Source organism: Pantherophis guttatus, chromosome 2, assembly GCF_059756535.1.
Source record: "Pantherophis guttatus breed Tessera chromosome 2, ASM5975653v1, whole genome shotgun sequence".
NCBI lineage: Eukaryota > Metazoa > Chordata > Lepidosauria > Squamata > Colubridae > Pantherophis > Pantherophis guttatus.
The window spans coordinates 18,775,463-18,795,612 of NC_142064.1; the positions used below are offsets into that span (position 1 = coordinate 18,775,463).

The 20,150-nt window shown below is 42.1% G+C and overlaps 1 protein-coding gene across 2 annotated transcripts in view; it reads left to right on the top strand.

Annotated features, from left to right (window-relative positions):
- Window positions 1-3,442: 3,442 nt before the first annotated feature.
- The window catches only part of MALT1 (MALT1 paracaspase), a 53,306-nt gene continuing 36,598 nt past the window's right edge, over window positions 3,443-20,150 (top strand). The window contains exons 1-4 of one of the 2 annotated variants that reach the window (XM_034442460.3): window positions 3,443-3,713; window positions 10,252-10,415; window positions 12,663-12,784; window positions 17,840-17,990. In XM_034442460.3, coding sequence (XP_034298351.2) covers window positions 3,544-3,713; window positions 10,252-10,415; window positions 12,663-12,784; window positions 17,840-17,990 — 607 coding nt within the window. In that variant the 5' untranslated portion in view covers window positions 3,443-3,543. The remainder of the gene's footprint in view (window positions 3,714-10,251; window positions 10,416-12,662; window positions 12,785-17,839; window positions 17,991-20,150) is intronic. The other variant, XM_034442461.3, reaches the window with a different exon arrangement.

Sequence of the window (20,150 nt, forward strand, 5' to 3'; positions counted from 1 at the left end):
TCTAAGAATAATCATTCATGCACTGGGAATAGACTAGACTAGACTAGGACAGGACTGGACTGGACTGGACTGGACTGGACTGGACTGGACTGGACTGGACTAGGAATGGACCTCGGAGGTCTTCTAGTCCAAGGGTGGGCAAATGTGGCTCTTTTACAACCTGTGGACTTTTCTTATTATTATTTTTTTTAAATTTGATTTATATGCCACCCTTCTCCGGAGACTCAGGGAGGCTTACAATGCGTTAAGCAATAGCCTTCATACTTTTGTATATTTATACAAAATCAGTTTATTGCCCCCACAAACTGGGTCCTCAATTTATCTACCTTAGAAAGGATGGAAGGCTGAGTCAACCTTGAGCCTGGTGAGATTCGAACTTACAGTAATTGCAGACAGCTGGTGTTAATCACAATGCTATCAGTCTGCTGAGCCACCAGGCCCTAGGACTTCAACTCCCAGAATTCCTGGCCAGCTTTTTGTGACTTTTTCCCCCTTTGTTAAAACGGAGGTGGGCATGGCCAGTGCGTGACACATCCAGCCTCTGGACCCCAAGTTTGACACCCCTGCCCTATACCATTTCAGACAAACAGTTGTCCAATCTCTTCTTAAAAACTCTTCTTAAAAAGCACCTGAGGGCAGGACAAGAAGCAATGGGTGGAAACTAATCAAGGAGAGAAGCAACTTAGAACTAAGGAGAAATTTCCTGACAGTTAGAACAATTAGTCAGTGGAACAACTTGCCTCCAGAAGTTGTGAATTCTTTAACAGTGGAAGTATATAAGAAGAGATTAGACAACTATTTGTCTGAAATGGTATAGGCAGTGGTGGGATTCAGCCAGTTCGGGAGAACCGGTTGTTAACTTTCTGAGCAGTTTGGTGAACTGGTTGTTGGAAGAAACCATTAGGCACAGAACCGGTTGTTAAATTACTTGAATCCCACCACTGGGTATAGGGCACTGATGGTGAACCTTTTCGGCACCGAGTGCCCAACCGGAATGCATGTGTGCGCACACGCTAGAGCACCGGAAACCCGAAGACCAGCTGGCGCATGCGCACCTGCCACCTGGTGTTTGGGTTTCTGGAGTGGGTAGGGATACGACATCATCTATCTCCAGTCTACAACACAGTCCTTTCAACAGTTCCAAGAAGGCTCCACACCCATTTGTACCACTCAGGTGACCTTAAAAGGATGCAAATGACCAGCTGCCTGCAAAGAGTATAAATCCTTCCATTCCTCACCGTCCAGTCAGAGCTGAAGAAGCTTCTTGGATGAGAGCAAAACATCTTCAAAGAAAAACCAGAAAGTCCAGTTGCCCCTTGAAAAAAGTCCTTTTGGGACAATCATGACTTGGATGACTGAGAATCTCCATAGCCATTTCTTAGCGGTAGTACAGAAGTGGTTTTCCACTTCACTATTTTCCCAGTTGCAATGTATGGCTGTGAAAGTTGGACCATAAGAAAGGCTGATTGCCGAAGAATTGAGGCCTTTGAACTATGGTGCTGGAGAAGACTCCTGTGAGTCCCTTGAACTGCAAGGCAATCAAACTGGTCAGTCCTAGAGGAGATCATCCCGGACTGCTCTTTAGAAGGCCAGATCCTGAAAATGAAACTCAAATACTTTGGCCACCTAATGAGAAGGAAGGACTCACTGGAGAAGAGCCTAATGCTGGGAAAGATTGAGGGCAAAAGAAGAAGGGGACATCAGAGAACGAGGTGGCTGGATGGAGTCACTGAAGCAGTAAGCGTGAAATGGACTCCAGAAGATGGTAGAGGACAGGAAGGCCTGGAGGAATGTTGTCCATGGGGTCGTGATAGGTTGGACACGACTTCGCAACTAACAACAACAAATTCCCAGTGTAGTTTATGACTTTGGGATTTTTCTCATAATCTCCCATACAATTACACTATGTTCCTTTTAGGGGTTCAGCAAAGGTTCCCCCTGCCATCACCAGTGAAGCTTCCTTCTAGGCTACTGTGACTCCCAGATGCCTCCTGGTCTACCTGGATGGTCAAAAGACGAAGGGGCCTGGTCTAGCTGATAGCTTAATGACAGTTTAAAAATATACAATGATGAAGAATATAAAATAATAGAACCCTTCAAATAGGGAAAGTCCTCTTTTAATTCCTAGAGGGACCAACACTAAAAACAGTAAAAGTTCTATAGGAAAGGAATCTCATTCATAAGAAAAGGTCCCAGTTAAATGTTTTCAACACCAAGTCAGGCAGGAATTTATCAAATTATGTAAAAACATGCCACCCAAAGTTAGACTTTATTATATTATCTACTGTACTGTCTAAGCCCTTTCTCTCTTTTAACAGCTTCCTTGCTAAACGGACAAACTGCAGATATTGCATCAGGAAACTCCAGATAATAAAAGGATTAAGAAGGTTTTTGCTATCTTGTAATAGATATAGAATTCGTTATTGGCCAAGTGTGATTGGACACACAAGGAATTTGTCTTGGTGCCTACGCTCTCAGTGTACATAAAACAAAAGATGCGTTCATCAATTTCAATTTCAATTTTTTTAATTTAGTTTTTAATTGTATTTTAATATTTGTATTGTGTGTTTTAATTTTGGCTGTTCACCGCCCCGAGTCCTTCGGGAGAGGGGGCGGTATAAAAATTTAATAAATAAATAAATAAATAAATAAATAAATAAATTTATTTAATTCAATTTATATGCCACCCCTCTCCGAAGACTCAGGGCGGCTCACAATACATTTAAAATCCTAAAATCAAGAATCATAAGGTATAATAATGATAGTCATAGGGTATAAATACGCAATCAAATCCTACTAGGAAACAATATAAATTGTAAGGATACAAGCAACCAAGTTACAGTCATACAGTCATAAGTGGGAGGAGATAAATACAACAGATGTAATCTTGTACCATAAAGGACACGTGTAACCAACCCAATGTAAACTAATGTTTTGAAAGAAAACGTCTTTTGAGGTGACCTGTTGTCAACAACAAAGCAACGTTCTGTATCAACCTCTGAGCGAACTTTGATTCGGGGGGGGGGGCGCTTGATTTGCACCTCTGTCCCAAGCGGGAAGCTCGTCTTATTTCTGCAGAAAGAAAACAGCTGAAAATTCCCCTTTTTCTTTCCCACGCCGTTTATTGTCAGAAGCCCGCTGAGGCTCCGGCGCTGCCTTCCCCTGGGAGGCTGTGCTTGCGTTACTTCCCAGCCGTAGTCTGCAACCTGGGTGATTTCCTAGTGGTCTCCCATCCAAGTAATAATAACCAAGCCTGCCGAGATCGCCGAATCTCCGCCTGTCCCGAACGTTTCTCTGCCTCTGAGGCGCGCCCGGGGCTCCCACGCACCCCCGTGGACTCTTCGCCGCCGCCGCCGCCGCCACCCTTGGGCTTCCTGCTACCCGGGAGATTCCCCGCCTGCGCCTCTCAGTCCGCCTCGCCTCCGACCCCGCCTCTGAAGGGGCGGCGGCACTTCCCCTTTCCTTTCGCTTTCCCTGCCTGCCGGAGCCGTCCGGGTGTGTGCCGGACCCCCGGCCGCCGGGCTTCAGTTCGTTCTTGCCGGGATGGCGGCGGCGGCGGCGGCGGCATCCCTGCCGGCTGCCCCGGTGCTGATCCACCGGCTGGCGGAGCGCCTGCTGAGGAGTCTCAGCCACTTATTGGATCGCGCACCTCCGGGCAAGGGCTGGCGGGATTTGGCGCAGCTCGCCGGGAGCCGCGGCGGAGTCCGGCTGAGGTGAGAGAGAGAGAGAGAGAGAGAGCTGGGCAGGGAGAAAGGGAGGGTGGATCCCCGGGAGGCGGACGGAGAGAGGGATCCCCCGAAGCTGCCCTGAAGAGAGCCCGGGATCCTTCGGTGATCCTTTTCTTGGTGAGGGGAGTGCGCAGTCTGGCCGCTGGGAGGCGAAAGGAGGCGCCTCTGGATACAGGTAGTGCTCGACTTACAACGGTTCGTTTAGTGACCGTTCAAAGTTACAGTGGCCCTGAAAAACAGTGACCCAGTGTTCACGCTTAACGACCATTGGGGCATCCCCCATGTTATGTGTTCAGTCATGGGATCAAAATTCAGCCGCGTGGCAACCGATTCATATTTATGATGGTTGCGGTGTCCTGAGGTCCCCTTTTGCGACCTTCTTCTGACAAGCAGAGTCAATGGAAAGGCTAGATTCACTTAGCGACAGTTTGACTCATTTCACGGCCCCGGCGACTCGCTTAACAGCTGTGGCGAGAAAAGTGGCGAAAGGGAGCAGATGTTTTGCTTGACAGATGTTTCTCTGAACAACAGAAATGTGGGGCTCCGTTGTGGTCGTAAGCCGAGGACTACCTGTATTGTTGTGCCCACGTGACACCCCTCCTGCGTGAGCTGCACTGGCTCCCAGTGGTCTTCCAGGTGCGATTCAAGGTGTTGGTCACCACCTTTAAAACGCTCCATGGCATAGGACCCGGGTACCTTCGAGACCGTCTTCTGCCACCAATAGCCTCCCACCGGCCAGTCCGCTCCCACAGAGAGGGTCTCCTCAGGGTGCCTTCGGCCAAGTTATGTCAGCTGGCGACACCCAGGGGGAAGGCCTTCTCTGTGGGAGCCCCTGCCCTGGGAATGAACTGCCCCCGGAAATGCGTAAGATCTCCGACCGCCGTGTATTTCGCTGTGCCCTCAAGACCCTGCTGTTCCACCAGGCCGGGCTATCAATGTAATGATTTTAAATTGGGTGTTTTAAATTTTTGGGGTTTTAAATCTGAGCCGAAATTATTTAATAATTTTAATTATTTTTAATTGATGTCTGTCTTTGTGCTTTTAATAGGCTGTACACCGCCCTGAGTCCTTCGGGAGAAGGGTGGTATAGAAATAAAAATTTTTATTGATTGATTGATTGATTGATTGGAGTCACGGCTGCAGGATGGCACCTCCCATCAAATTGAGAGATTCTGAAGATCCTGGGATAAAGACGAAGGGCAGCTAGACAAGACCCAGTGGAGCTCTTGCCTCCCAATCAGGAGATTGTGAGTTCGGTCCTAGGTAGAGGCAGTTGTAGTGTCTCCTGCTTAGGCAGGGGGTTGGACTAGATGACCTGCAAGGTCCCTTCCAACTCTGTTAATCTGTTAGTTCTCCTGGTTGTGTCTTGTCTCCTGGGTCTGGGTGGAAGGCCTCTCAGAGCTAGAAACAGAAGAGCCTGGCTCCACCTGGGCTGAGGGCTTCCTACAGAGAACTTCTGTTGGTCCCAGTCAGAATGATTTCCACATTTCTGTATAGGCTTCTAGTAAATTTTGGCACTACTTCCTCTTCCTTGGTGAGAAGTCAAGGAACTGCTGTAGGCGGTTTCCAAAACAGTCAACAAGTGCGGTCCAGGAAAGCGTCAATCATAGGTGCTCAGAAGACTAAGACTAGCGGTGACATGATAGCAGTATTTCAGTATTTGAGGGGCTGCCACAAAGAAGAGGGGGTCAACTTATGTTCCAAAGCACCAGAAGGCAATGGATGGAAACTAATCAAGGAGAAGCAACCTGGAATTAAGGAGAAACTTCCTAACAGTGAGGACAATTAGCCAGTGGAACAGCTTTGTCTTCAGAAGTTGTGGGTGCTTCATCACTGGAGGTTTTTAAGAAGAGACTGGACAGGGGTCTGCAACCTTAAACACTCAAAGAGCCATTTGGACCTGTTTCCTACAGAAAAGAAAACACTGGGAGCCACAAAACTCTTCCCGTGCCTGACTATTTCTTGAGCGGCCACAAAACTAGCATAGATAGTTGAATTAAACATTCTGTTTTCTTCTGAAACTTTTCTTTTCTTGGATTTTTATCCATGGTTGGCCTACCTGGGGTTGAAAAGCTCAATAAATCACATCCCAGTGGGTGTTGCACATTGGCTGTTGTGATGCATATTTTGAGTGACAGGGAGCCGCAGCAGAGGGGTGAAAGAGCCACATGCGGCTCCAGAGCCGCAGGTTGCTGACCCCTGGACTAGAAGATCTCCAGCTTTATTCTGATTGAAGTGAGACTTGCCTGTATACAAATCAGTTTGGATTACATACTGGCAGGGTGGTTTGATTTAAATCAAGATTTAAATCACTAGTAAAAAGGCTTGATTTAAATCAACTCAATTTAAATCATAATTTTTAAAGAGCAACTGTCATCTCTGCTACTCCTTTGACCCACTGTTGACTCACCGATAGTCCCAATGTTGCAGAATATACAGCCTCATGCTACATAACTAAGCTCCATTTCATGCTGAATAAACTAAATTATTTATGTATCTTAAATAGAAAACTATCTAACGATAGTTAATAAAGTTTTTTATTAAAATAAATTCGATTTAAATAAAAAAAATCCGATTTAAATCAAAAAAATCTGATTTTTTATTATTTTTTTAAAAAAATCATTGATTTTTATCCACCCTGGATTGAACTGAGACTTGCCTGTATACAAGACAGTTTAGATTACATACTGGTCAGTTTAGTTAAGATGCTGGTCTAAGAGCCAAGAGATCGAGTTCTAGTTCCTTCTTATGCATGAAAGCTGGCTGGGTGATTTTTGAGCCAGTCTTGCACTCTGAGTCCAGCCCACCTCACAGGATTGTTGTGGTTGTGGGAAAAATAGGACGAGGAAGATGTATGTTCACTGCCTTGGATTACTTATAAAATAATAAAGGCAGGATAAAAATGCAATAAATAAAAAAAGATAATCTAGCAACCTTTGCTAGAGGAACTAGTATAAGAAATTGCGCAAGCTGCAATTATCTCTATTTTGCTTAACTAGAAGGAAAAAGTCTCTCATACAGGTAGTCCTTGATTTATGACCACAACTGGGATTAGAATTTCTATTGTTAGCAAACAAGGTGCTTGTTAAGTGAATCACACCCAATTTTATGACCTTTTTTTTTGGCATGGCTATTAAGTGAATCATTGCAGTTGTTAAGTGAATCATGCAGTGTTTTTTTTTTTTATTATTTGATTTATATGCCGCCCTTCTCCGGAGACTCAGGGTGGCTTACAATGCGTTAAGCAATAGCCTTCATACTTTTGTATATTTATACAAAGTCAGCTTATTGCCCCCACAAACTGGGTCCTCATTTAACCTACCTTAGAAAGGATGGAAGGCTGAGTCAACCTTGAGCCTGGTAAGATTCGAACCTGCAGTAATTGCAGGCAGCTGTGTTAATAACAGGGTGCTTTAAACCACTGTACTACCAAGGCTCTGGTAGTGTTGAAGTCAATCCGGATTCCGCCATTGACTTTGCTTGTCGGAAGCTGGTTGGGAAGATCCCAAGTGATGATCTCAGGATGCTGCAACCATCGTAAAATACATGCTGGTTGCAAAGTGCCCAAATTTTGACTTTGGGGATGCTGCTACAGTTGCAAGTGCGAGGATCAGTCGTAAGTCAACTTTTTTCAGTGCTGTTGTGGCTTTGAACAGTTATTTATTTTTTTATTATTTATTATTTTTTAGAATTTGTATACCGCCCTACTCCCGAAGGACTCAGGGCGGTGAACAGCCAAATAAAATACATATAATACAAATGTTAAAAAAACCATTAAAATACAATTAAATAATTGGCCCGGAAAACGAAATTTAAAACGCCCCATATTCATAAGACAAATTTAAAATTTAAAAATTTTAAAAAACAGTTTAAAAGAGAGGTTAGGCCAGGCCGGCCTGCTGGAAAAGAAATGTTTTGATGGCACGGCGGAAAGCGCGCAGGTCCGGGATCCTCCGTATCTCCGGGGGGAGCTCATTCCAGATGGCGGGTGCCCCCACAAAGAAGGCTATCCCCCTGGGGGCCGCCAGTCGACGCCAGTTGCTAAATGTAGTTGAGGATTTCTTGCACTAAAAGTTCTTTACAACACTACTTCAGGAGGGTTTTAAAAAGAAGCTAGGCAGCCGTCTCTCAGGGATGGTTTCAATGTTTGGAAAGGTTTTATAGATTCCAGAGGGTCAGACTAGATCGGGGTGTCAAACTCAATTTCATTGAGGGCTTCATCAGGGATGTGTTTGACCTGGGGGTGTGTGACCAGGATGGCTGTGGTCAGCTCAATGTCACATGTGTTGGGGGCACCTGTGGTAGCCCGGACAGGGCTAGGGGGATCCATTGTCTCCAGTGGAGGAACTAGGAACTAGCGCCAAACTCTTGTCTTCCAGAGGAATGGCTCGTTAATACAATTATGTAAAAGTAAAAAGTTGAGGTTTGATGTTAATGCCTTATTCTACTGCACCAAAGGGAGTCGGAAGTCAATGCCTTTTTTTCTTTTTCCCCTTTATCTTATGATTCATGATGAATGTATTTATGAGGACTATGATCATGATTTATCACTTATATCTTTTATTACACTGAGAGCTTATGCACCGAAGACAAATTCCTTCTGTGTCCAATTACACTTGGCCAATAAAGAATTCTATTCTATTCTATTCTATTCTATTCTATTCTATTCTATTCTATTCTATTCTATTCTATTCTATTCTATTCTATTCTATTCTTTCCTTCACTTTTTCCCTTCCCCTTTCCCTTCCCTATTTTCCCTACTATTTACTTTTGTATTTTATTTGTAGGCTATATTATAAACGAATAAAAACTATTTTTTAAAAAGGTATCCATATACAACGGTGATGGCTAGCCTTTTTATCGTTGAGTGCCGAAAGCGTGAGTGCACGATAGCGCGCTCATGCGCCCACATCTATAGTGCAATGCATGCGTGATCCCCCCTGCGTGCCTCGCCATCGCACATGCACACACGATGCCCCCCGCGTATGCCCGCGTGACCTCCTGCATGCACCCCGCTCCCCCCCTCAACCATTTTTTGCTTCCAGGTTGGTGCAAGGGGCGCCCCATTTTGGGCCTGAAAGGCCTCCTGCACCAGCCTAGAAGCAAAAACGGGGCGCGGGGGCACCGTGCAAGGCCCCCAAATGCAATGCGAGTGCCCCCCCATGCATGCACCCCGCCCCCCACACATGCATATGCGCATCCGCCACATACACCCTCCCCCCCCGCATGCTCAGCAGAGACCCAACATCCAGCTGGCCGGCGGGAGGCGCGCGCATATGTGTGGTGGAGCTGGGCTGGAGCGACAGCTGGCGTGCCCGCAGAGCGGGTTCTGCGTGCCACCTGTGGCACACGTGCCATAGGTTCGCCATCATGGATATATGGTATCACAACTGGTGCAATTAGCAGCTGCCAGGTGACTGAGGGTGCAAGATGTAGAAATTGTTTATTTTTTATATTGGAAATTTCTACACTCTGGCTGATATCAAGCCCAAGAACAATGTGTTGGGTTAATTCTGAGTAGTTACTTTATTATTGTTTGCCTAAAGACCAAAATAATCTAAGATCATCTTCCAGTGAGATTCCTAGAGATCAGTTGGAGCACATGGCTATTGTTGAAAGAGTTTTTCAAGTGACAGCCTTAAAAACTCTCTATATATTTAAGCCACCATTTAGCTATTGCTTCTGGTTTTACTCTGTGTTTGCTTTTATTGATGTGTTCTCACACTCATTGATGATATAGTATTACACTTACACTATGTTCTCTATTGCCCAGAGATTCTTATAGAATAGAATAGAATAGAATAGAATAGAATAGAATAGAATAGAATAGAATAGAATAGAATAGAATAGAACAGAACAGAACAGAACAGAACAGAACAGAACAGAACAGAACAGAATAGAATTTTTATTGGCCAAGTGTGATTGGACACACAAGGAATTTGTCTTGGTGCATATGCTCTCAGTGTACATAAAATAAAAGATTATCTGTTGAAATGCAATGAGCGAAATCATCCACTTGAGGATTCTCAAATTTTGCACCTACTTCCTAAATCAACATGCCTGTGTGAGCTAATGGGGGCTTTTTAAGAAGGTTTGATCTGTGTTTTCCTGGTGCTTTTTTTCTAGCCTCCCTTAGATCATTGCAGGAAGTCTTGGCCTAGCACTGTTTTTCATCAATTGGAGGAGTTAATTGGGTTGGGCAAGGAGAGGAGAAGGCAACTCCCTACAGATCTTCATTCTGTTGACTATTATGTAAGGCCAACTTGCTCTTTCTTGTCTATGGTATTCTTTCTGGGTGCTAAAGTTGCAATTTTACTCCAGACCAGTCTTTTCTCAAACTTAAGTAACTTTAAGATGTGTGGAGTTCTACTTCTAGAATTCCCCAGCCAGAATTCTGGGAGTTGAAGTCCACACATCTTATAATTACCACTCTGAGAAACACTGATCTAGATCTCACACATAATTAACTGTATGTACAGAAAGACGTATTATTGCTATTGTTATTTGTTGTCATTCTTTGCAGTTCTCTTGAGTTGGAGCATTGTTCTCTGCAAGTTCTGGCTCCTGAAGGAAGTCCCAGCTGGAGTCTCCTTCAGCTAATGGGTGAAAGAGGCTGTACCGTTTCGGAGTTGACAGAATTGTTGCAGTCCTTGCAACACACCGAGGCACTTCAGTTGCTCAATCCAAGTGAGTTTTAAGTTCTCAGCCTAGGCCACCTCTTAATAATCACGTTACTACAAGTTGCATCTTGGACTTAAAACATGCAATTATATTGGCTTCCATCTAATAACTAAACGAATCCAAAAGACTTTGCAGTCTGTCAGGGAAGGAAGGAAAGATGACAACCTTTCTGTGACTTGGACAGGCAGTGGTCAACTTATGACCAGTCACTTAGGAACAAGTCAGAGTTACAATGGACCCCCCAAAAAAAGGATTCATGATGTTTATTCGAAGTTCTGACATGGAACCACCCATTTTTTTATTTTTATTTTTTTTAATTTATTTTTATATGCCGCCCTTCTCCAGAGACTCAGGGTGGCTTACAATGCAGTCACATGACTTTTCTGACCTAGGCTTCCTTAGAAATTAAACAGCACAGACTTAGTCCCGGCAAACCTCTTTAATTCATATGGCTAAATGAATTACTTTCATTTACAGTCCGCAAGGCTTGATAAACAGTCTTGCAGAGGAAGGTTATCAACACCCACCTATCTCACGTGGAACGCTGCCAAAGAGCTAATTTCCAGATGCAGGGCAGGGCCAAGCTTGGCACAGAGTCACAAACAGAATTTTCAAATCTGGAATCAGACAGATGAACTAATTGCTTCCTGCAAAAGCTCACATCCCGTTCGCTTCTCTTTTATGTCTTATGGGAGGGGCCAATCATCTCCAAGCCTTACTCCCAAGTCGACCCTGTTTCCTTAATTGTTCCTGTCTCCTGGCAGCTCTGCGCATGCGCACAATGGGAACAGGCTCCCGCTGTTCTTCTGCCTCGCTGATGTCAGACTCCAGAGACTCCGGAGGCAGCAAAGAATTACCAGATGGCCTTGGCCCCCTCTCTGCCTCCTTCTCAGAGCCATCATCCGAGCCTTCCCCAGTCGCCAGGAATGGCCCACGTTCCTCCCCAACCTCCTCACTGTCCGAATCTGCTGCCAACTCTGTTGGCTGCTGGTGGGCCACAATACTGACTGCGTTTTGGACACTCGGCAACCAAACCACCTTTACAGCTGTTTGAAGCATCCTGCAGTCACATGACCATGTTTATTTTTTCCTGAAACCAGTGTTTATTTCCAATTTCCAGAAAAAAATGCCCCGTGGCAAACAGTGGGTTCGCCTTAACTACCACTGCATTTGATTTACGACTTCCACAATAAAGGTGGTAAAAGGGAGCACACCGTCATGACTTACTTTATGATCATCACGAGTTGTGACCAAAATTGAAGGTTCAATTACGGTCGTAAGTTGAGGACTACCTGTACATCTTCCAGTTTAGTGTACATCTATTTAAGCCCTGCCTCCCTGTTAGAAAGAGTCTTCGGGATTCTGCCAGTGAAGAGTCAAATTGCTTTTTGTGAATTAAACGTCACACTCATATGACATGATAATCCACAGTGAATCTACATAGACAAGTGATTCATTTATAAGTTGCTTAATAAAATCGATTCTTTTTTTGCATAGATTGCAAAAAAAAAAAAAAAGTTAATTTTTTTATAATGCTCAATAATGGAGCACCTACTTTGTCCCAAAGTCAATTTCCAAATGATATAAATATAGTTCAAAAGAATGTAAACGTCAACAAATTCTGCATCTTATTTCATAGTTGAGTAGATGCATATAGTAACTTCCTTTCCAAATGTAACAATTATAGAACACTATATGAACATATGCTTAAATGAAACATTAATCTCATTGCATCTCAAACAATAGGATGCCTTTTCCATATAAATGCAGTGGAGTCTAATAAGTCTAATGAAATATTATTTTTGTTGAATAAGGTGTTATCTAAGATACCCGGAATTTTTGATATTGACGTTAACACCACTTCCATTGTTGCTTAATTATCTTTTCTAGGATTTTCCCAGCTATTGATGTTAAAATGTACTTTCCTGGATCCACTTTTTCCCCTTCTTGAATGACTGGAATGACATCAATTCTTTTCCAGTTTGGCAGTTCCCCTCTGCTCCAGGATCTCTGAAATATTTTCTTCAGTGGTTCTGAGATCACATCTTCCAGCTCTTACAGATTTCCTTAGCCCTTTACTATTATATTGTATTTTCAATTTGTCCTGTATGCTGTCTTGAGGATTTTTTTTAAATGATTAGACAGTCTTACAAACCCAACACACAATTAAATATGCAAGCAAGCAAACTTCAGTGTGTTTATATAATTAGCTTCCTTTTTGTTAAATGTAGATTGGTCTTATCTTTTTCATAGGTATAAAGATCATGGTAGAACCAGAATCCCAAGTTGTTTTATCTGGCCAGATGGTGAAACTAAGCTGCTGGGCAACAGGATATCCTCTCCTATATTATCAGTGGTTTAAAGAGAAAAAAATGGTAAATAAATATACTAGAATGTAAGTGGTAGCTTCTAAAATGTAGAAAATTTTGGACTGTATTGAATGCAATGTTCTTTTTCTAATGTTTTTATTAAAACTTTTCAGGACAATAAAAGTATTGAAAGTATATAAAATTAAATATAAAAGGAAAGGAAAAAAAGAAGACATGGAAAATAAAAAAACAAGCAAGCATAGAATTGTGACTTTTAACCTTCTTTTTATCAAGTATTTGCCGTTTTAATTTTCCCCTCCCTCTTTAAGCCTTTTTCATTCCCAAACACATAAATCATCAATTCAGTCTTTTTTTTCATTGAACAAAAGGTCCATATAAGGTTTCCAATCTCATATTGAATATAATTTTCATTCATCTTTTCCTTACAACATAAGGCTTTTGGGGATGTTAGGCTCCTATGTATTCTATGTAAAGATAATCCTTGATTTACGAAATTCCTAAGCACACTAGAGCTAGAGTGTCAAATTGGATTTCTTTGAGGGCCAAATCAGCATTGTAGTTCTCTTCTGTGGGCCGGGGCGGTGGGGAGAAGGGACGGACACCTCCTGCAACACCCTGCTGGCTGAAAATGAGCCATGGAGGGGGGGCTCATGCAACCCCCCTGTGGCCCATTTTTGGCCTCCACGGCCTCCTGCAGCACGGTGTCACCTGAAAATGGACCACGGGGGTGGGCGGCCTCACGCAGCCTGTTTTGGCTTGCAGAGGCACCACGGGCTGATTCTTTGATATTTCTAGGCCGGCTCCGCGGGCTGGATCTAAGCACCCCATGGGCCGGATCCGGCCCGCAGGGCTTGAGTTTGACACCCTGTGCTAGAGGGACAGATTTCAAATCAGCATTCTTGTGATTGTTCTCCCTCCTGGTGGGGCAGGAGAGGGTCTGGTCCTGCCTGGTATGGTGGGGTCTATGACAACTCACTATGGACAACTCACCACAGCCGACTTGCCTCGGCCATCTCACTGCGGCCAACTCGCCATGGGACAATTCAATGCAGCATAATTCAAGAGAGAGACAAGTAGAATTGCAGCGGGCCTAGTCTTGTGTCAGGTTTGAACCTTCTCAAGTTAGACATCCTCAAAGCTGGGGAGAGCTGCAATTCTACTTGTCCCTGTCTTGAGTTATCTCGTGTTGAATTGTCCTGCAGCGATTTGGCTGCAGCAAGTTGGCCATGGTGACTTGGCCATGGTGACTTGGCTATGGACAGTTGTCCCATTCTGGGTGTGGTGGGAGCAGGGGTGGGTTCTACTTACCTTTACTACCGGTTTGCAACGGGGCCACGTGTGGGTGCTCGCTTTGCTCGTGCACACGCACACTCTTCTGCGCATGCGCAGAAGCGTTCTGATGACGTTGGGGTAGGTGGGCGGAGCCTCGCGCCGGTTTTACTACCGGTTCTATAGAACTGGTGCAAACCGGGGGCAACCCACCACTGGATGGGAAGCTTGGTCTCTCTCTCTCTCTCTCTCATCCAGGCCCTCTCTACAATGGTCCACTTAACGATCACAACTGGGATAGCCTGGATTGCATTTTTTGAGCAAAGCAGTCACACGGCATCTTGCTTAATGACTGCTTCACTCAATGGCTGAGATTTCAGGCTCAGTTGTGGTTGTAAGTAGAGGACTACCTGTATCTTATTTATTATTTGGGCAAGATAGATGGCAACAAATTTAATGAATAAGAATTTTTTTTAAAAAAATGTTTTTATTCTATTTATGCTGTTTATCCCACCTCTCTTTTGTGAGCTGAGTGTGACATGCTGTATGCAGAAGTGTTTCCAGATTTTATCTTCGTGACCACATCTCAATTGTGCACTGGGCAGAATTGTAACTTGAGAAAAACATCTCAGGCAAGCTTCCCTAGGTGTCATGAGGATAAAGGGAGGGAGGATGAAAGCCTATTAAGACCTGAAAGATTCTGCTACAGGTAGTCCTCAATTTACAACAGTTCATTTAGTGACCATTCAAAGTTACAAAGGCTGTGAAAAAAAGTGACTTATGGCCATTTTTCAGTTACAACCTTTTCAGCAACCCCATGATCATGTGATCAAAATTCAGATGATTGGCATCTGATTCATATTTATGACTTTTGCTGTGTCCCAGGGTCATGTGATCCCTTTTGCGACCTTCTGATGAGCAAAGTCAACGGGGAAGCCCGAGTCACTTAACAACTGGGTTACTAACTTATCAACTGCAGTGATTCACTTAACAACTCAGGCAAGAAGGTTGGAAAATGGGGCAAAATTCACTTAACAAATGCCTCACTTAACAACAGAAATTTTGTGCGCAATTGCAATTGTAAGTTGAGGACTACCTGTAGTATATTTACATCAATAAAAGTAATATAAAACTGCATGACTTTAGCCTCCTAGTCTCAGGGGTGAAATCCAGCAGGTTCTGACAGGTTCTGGAGAACCGGTAGCGGAAATTTTGAGTAGTTTGGAGAACTGGCAAATACCATCTCTGGCTGGCCCCAGAGTGGAGTGGGAATGGAGATTTTGCAATATCCTTCCCCCAGGAGGGGAGGGAATGGAGATTTTGCAGTATCCTTCCCCTGGAGTGGGAATGGAGATTTTGCAATATCCTTCCCCTGCCACACCCACCAAGCCACGCCCACAGAACCGGTAGGGAAAAAATTTGGATTTCACCCCTGCCTAGTCTGGTCTATATTTGAGGGGTTTATTTTATTTAAACCAGTTTATTCAGCCATCTATCTCACACAAGTTGTGAAGGATTAACATCATGATACTATACTGGCCACAGGCCTATTACAAAATAGTTCCCAAGTTCTTATTTTTAAGTTATTTTGAAAACTTAAGTGGGATAAAATGTATGGTAAAATAACCCCATTTCTTCAAGCCAACATACCATTTTTTCAGTGCCCATGATTTTTAAAAGAAACATGTTTTTCATATTTGAGGAATAGTAATTTCACAGGGAAAATCAGTATATTGCAGGGATCTTGGCAGCACTCATAAAAATGTTGAATGGGTGTTTATAGTATGCAACTAAAATATGAATTTAACTGGTTTCTTTTTGGACAAAACATTTCTATGACATTAAGCAGCATTGAATAAGGACCTGTGGATATTAAATTATTCCATTACTGGTAAACACTTGCATTTGGCAGAACTTGAAATTTTACTATTGTTGAAGTTTAAGTACTCTTCGTGTAATATTTTGATTTTATTTTAACCTGGGTCTATATAGTATGAAATTTTCCCATTCTCAAAAGTACACTTCACATCTAACATAGGTATTTATTTAATTAATTGAATTAACATTATGATGTGTGCATGGAAATATATTATTATATTAAGTTCTAAGTATGCAATCTTTATAGGCAGTTCTCGACCTGCAACTAATCAAAGTTCCCACAGGCCTACCTGAGTGGCACATTGGAACTCAGATTTGAAGTTCCAATGATCAGCTCCCTCCCCATGGTCACATGACCTCACTTTGGGGGCTTGGAAATGGGCTGAGTTTATGGCTGTTTGCAGTGTCCCATGGTCACGTCAAGTCTGGCTTTTTCTGCAGAGTATTTTGTGACCATACTTATTTATTTATTTATTATTTATGTATTAGTTCGATTTATATATGCCGCCCTTCTCCGGAGACTCAGGGTGCCTTCAATGCATTAAGCAATAGCCTTCATACTTTTGTATATACTTGCTTAGTAGGGCTTTTTGGCCCCCCTGAGTGGTGTTCCATTTTATATAAAATCAGCTTATTGCCCCCACAAACCGGGTCCTCATTTTACCTACCTCGGAAGGATGGAAGGCTGAGTCAACCTTGAGCCTGGTGAGAATTGAACTCGCAGTAATTGCAGGCAGCTGGCAGCTAAGTGCTACTTTAACAGCAGCAGTTTAGTCCACTGCGCCACCAAGGCTCTTATACTTGTTGATCTATTCTATGTCTTTTGGTGTATTACTGGTTTTGTGGATTTTAGCAGTCTTACTGTTATTTGCTTGATTTCTCTTGCCTTGCATTGCCTTACAAATTATTCATGCTTTGTAAACTGCCTAGAGTTACGGTTGTGACTTTGTAAACTGCCTAAAGTTACTGTTGTAACTGTTGTAAGGTAGTTGAATGAATGAATGAATGAATGAATGAATGAATGAATGAATGAATGAATGAATGAATGAGTCGATCAATGATTCAATCAGTCGGTCAATCAGTCAGTCAATTAATGAATCAGTCAATGAAAAGTCAACACATTAGATCTCAATAATGCCTTAGAAGCTCCTCTTTGTGTTCTTAGTCTTGGTCCTGAATTGGAGAGACTAACTCCCTGCTCATCTACAAATTTATCAGGCAGCCTTTACTTTGCCTTCCATTTTAATCCATTTTAACAATATTGTTGTGTTGATAATATTTATGCTGAGAGTCTTTCAGAATGAAAATTATTAGAAAACATAACAATATAATTGTTAGATAAGGTAAAACAAGAGTAAGTTGGATTGAGACGGGTGGTATAGAAATTGAATCAATCAATCAATCAAATTTTAAAATCTTGAGGACTTGAGATTTCATTTTTCGTAGTTAATCTGTTTCAAACAGGGAATGAATAGGCCTGAACTCCAGACTGATCTTTGCTGAAACTCTATTCTATTGGTTTAAAATAATGCTCAACATAGAACAATGGCTGAGTTCGCCAATCAATCTATGTTTGTTTGTTTGTTTGTTTGTCATATTTCTATGCTGCCCACTCTCCGAGGACTCTGGGCGGCTTACACCAAAGACAGTATACTAAATAGCATATTGCCCCCAACAATCTGGGTCCTCATTTTACCCACCTCAGAAGGATGGAAGGCTGAGTCAACCTTGACCCGGTGAGATTTGATCCGCTGATCTGCTGAACTAGCAGTCAGCTGAAGTAGCTGCAGTACTACACTCTAACCACTGCACCACCTCGGCTCTAGTTTAAACCAACAATCAGCAAAACCAGCTTTTGTGTGTAATATAGGTAAATACTATTGTATTACACCTTCCAAAATCTTCCCTATTGTGGCAATGTGTGCAATGTGTTTTTGTTGTATCCTAATTCAGGTCCCATATGGGAATTCCCCAGAATTGATATTCAATCAAGTAACTGCAGAAGATGCGGGATTATACATATGTCGAGTGAACAGCGATTCTTCCTATGAATTCAGCCAATGGGCACAGCTGGATGTTTGTGATAGCCAAAGAGATGCTGATGGTGGGTTACAAACTTTTTACATGGTAGAAACGGCAAGAAGGTGTAAATAGGAGGCGTACTGATTTTCTTCTTTCATTTTAATGTAACAATAATGTTTTTAGATTTCTGCAGTTCTTTCTCTTGGCATAGGGATGGTTGTGATTGATTACGAAGTCATAGAATCTCTAATTATGGAATTTTCCCAGGGGTGAAATGCTCCCGGTTCGGACCGATCCAGTAGCGATGGTGGTGGGTGGTTCGGAGAACCGGTAGCGAAAATCCCTGCGCCCCTGCCCCCACCATGCCCAGCTGAGCTGCACGATCATCAGAGGCTTTTTTTTTACTTTTAAAAGCATTTTTTCTACAACCTCTTCCAAAGAAAAAATGCTTTTAAAAGTAAAAAAAAAAAAAGCCTCTGATGATCACGCGGCTCAGCTGGGATCATCAGAGGCTTTTCAAAGCATTTTTTTCTGCAATCTCTTGGCCGAAGAGGTGGTTAAAAAAATGTTTTGAAAAGTCTCTGGCAACTCCCAGCTGAGTTGCCTGATCGGCAGAGAGGTATTTTTTAAAATGCCTCTCTGAGGATCCCAGCTAAGTTGCCTGATTGGCAGAGGCTTTTCAAAGCATTAGAAAAAATGCTTTGAAAAGTTTTTTTTTAAAAAAAGTTGGCCACGCCCACCCAGTCACATTAACCCCCCCCACCAAGCCACGCCCACAGAACCGGTAGTAACAAATTTTACATTTCATCCCAGAATTTTCCCCTTTCTCTATGGCTGCAGTTTCAGGAAACACAATTCTTAAATCTCTTGTCAGGTTATAACGACAATAGATTCCTGAAAACTTTTAATGTGTTCATGCTGGTATATTTGACCACAACAGCAGAGTTAAAAGCATCTGTGATCTGTCCTGGAGATAATGCTTTACAGCTTTTATGTACTTTTAGCGAGGGCACAAGTTCATGAAAGTTTAAAGACTTGCTAAAGCCTAAAATGTATTATTTCTCAGTATTTACCTGGAAAATTTTCATTGCTTGTTTCTTAGTGACTTTTAAAAAGTATTGCTAGATTACATTTTAATCAGAAGTATCTTAACACAGTATAAGCATTCACAGTAAAGCAATTCAGTTAACTTTCTGAAAAACACATGTTTTAGATCATATATTAAAAACCACTTAATGCTGAATGAATCAGGAAAGTCTTTATCTCTCACTGGAAACTGAGTAACAAATCGCTTCTCTGATCCCTCAAGAAAGCATTTAAATCCATTTAAAGCTTTGTTGATAAGATTTACATCCTGAATTGAGCTCAATAACACTTGGAGCCACTCCAAAAGATGTAAGGTTGAGGTATGTGTATTGCTTTCCAGTAAAAGAGAATATTTGTAGCCCAGAATTGAACCGGGGAGTCCCTGGCACTCTCTGAGCTTGTTTGTTTGCTTGTAGATCTTACATTCAAATAGGTAACTTCTTACCTAGAAAATGATAGATAGCTACCACTTCATATATATATATATATATATATATATATATATATATATATATATATATATATATATATATATATATATATATATATATATATATAATACAAACACCCACGAAAACCTCAGAAAACATATATATATATATATATATATATATATATATATATATATATATATATATATATATATATATATATATGCATATTCTTTCTAGCCAGGTTTTACCTACGTAAACTTAGTTGTTCTACAGCCCTAGGTTCTGTGAAATCTCATTCACAAGTTTCTGGGCCTTTTTTCTGCTGACAAACTGCAACACATGTCCACAAATTACAATCTTATAAAATATAAATAAAAATAAAATAAAAAATAAAAAAAAGGTTTAGTTAAATGTATTCAAACATTCAAATCATTACAATTGTTATCAATGTTTAAACAATATTTTAACTATTACTCCTATATTACTGTTACTGTTACTATTACTGTCTTACATTTTTTGAAGCCCAAAATAAGCTCTTGGCCTTATTTTTGGGGAGGTCTTATTATTTTGGGGCATGTGGAGCAAGATGGGGCTCCTCTTGCCATCTTATCTGATTTCCAGCTCTATGTTTAAATATTTTCAGGGAGGGCTTATTTAGAGGGGGAGGCTTATTTTAGAGCATGCGCTCAAAAGCCCGATTGGGTTTATTATTAGGGGATGTC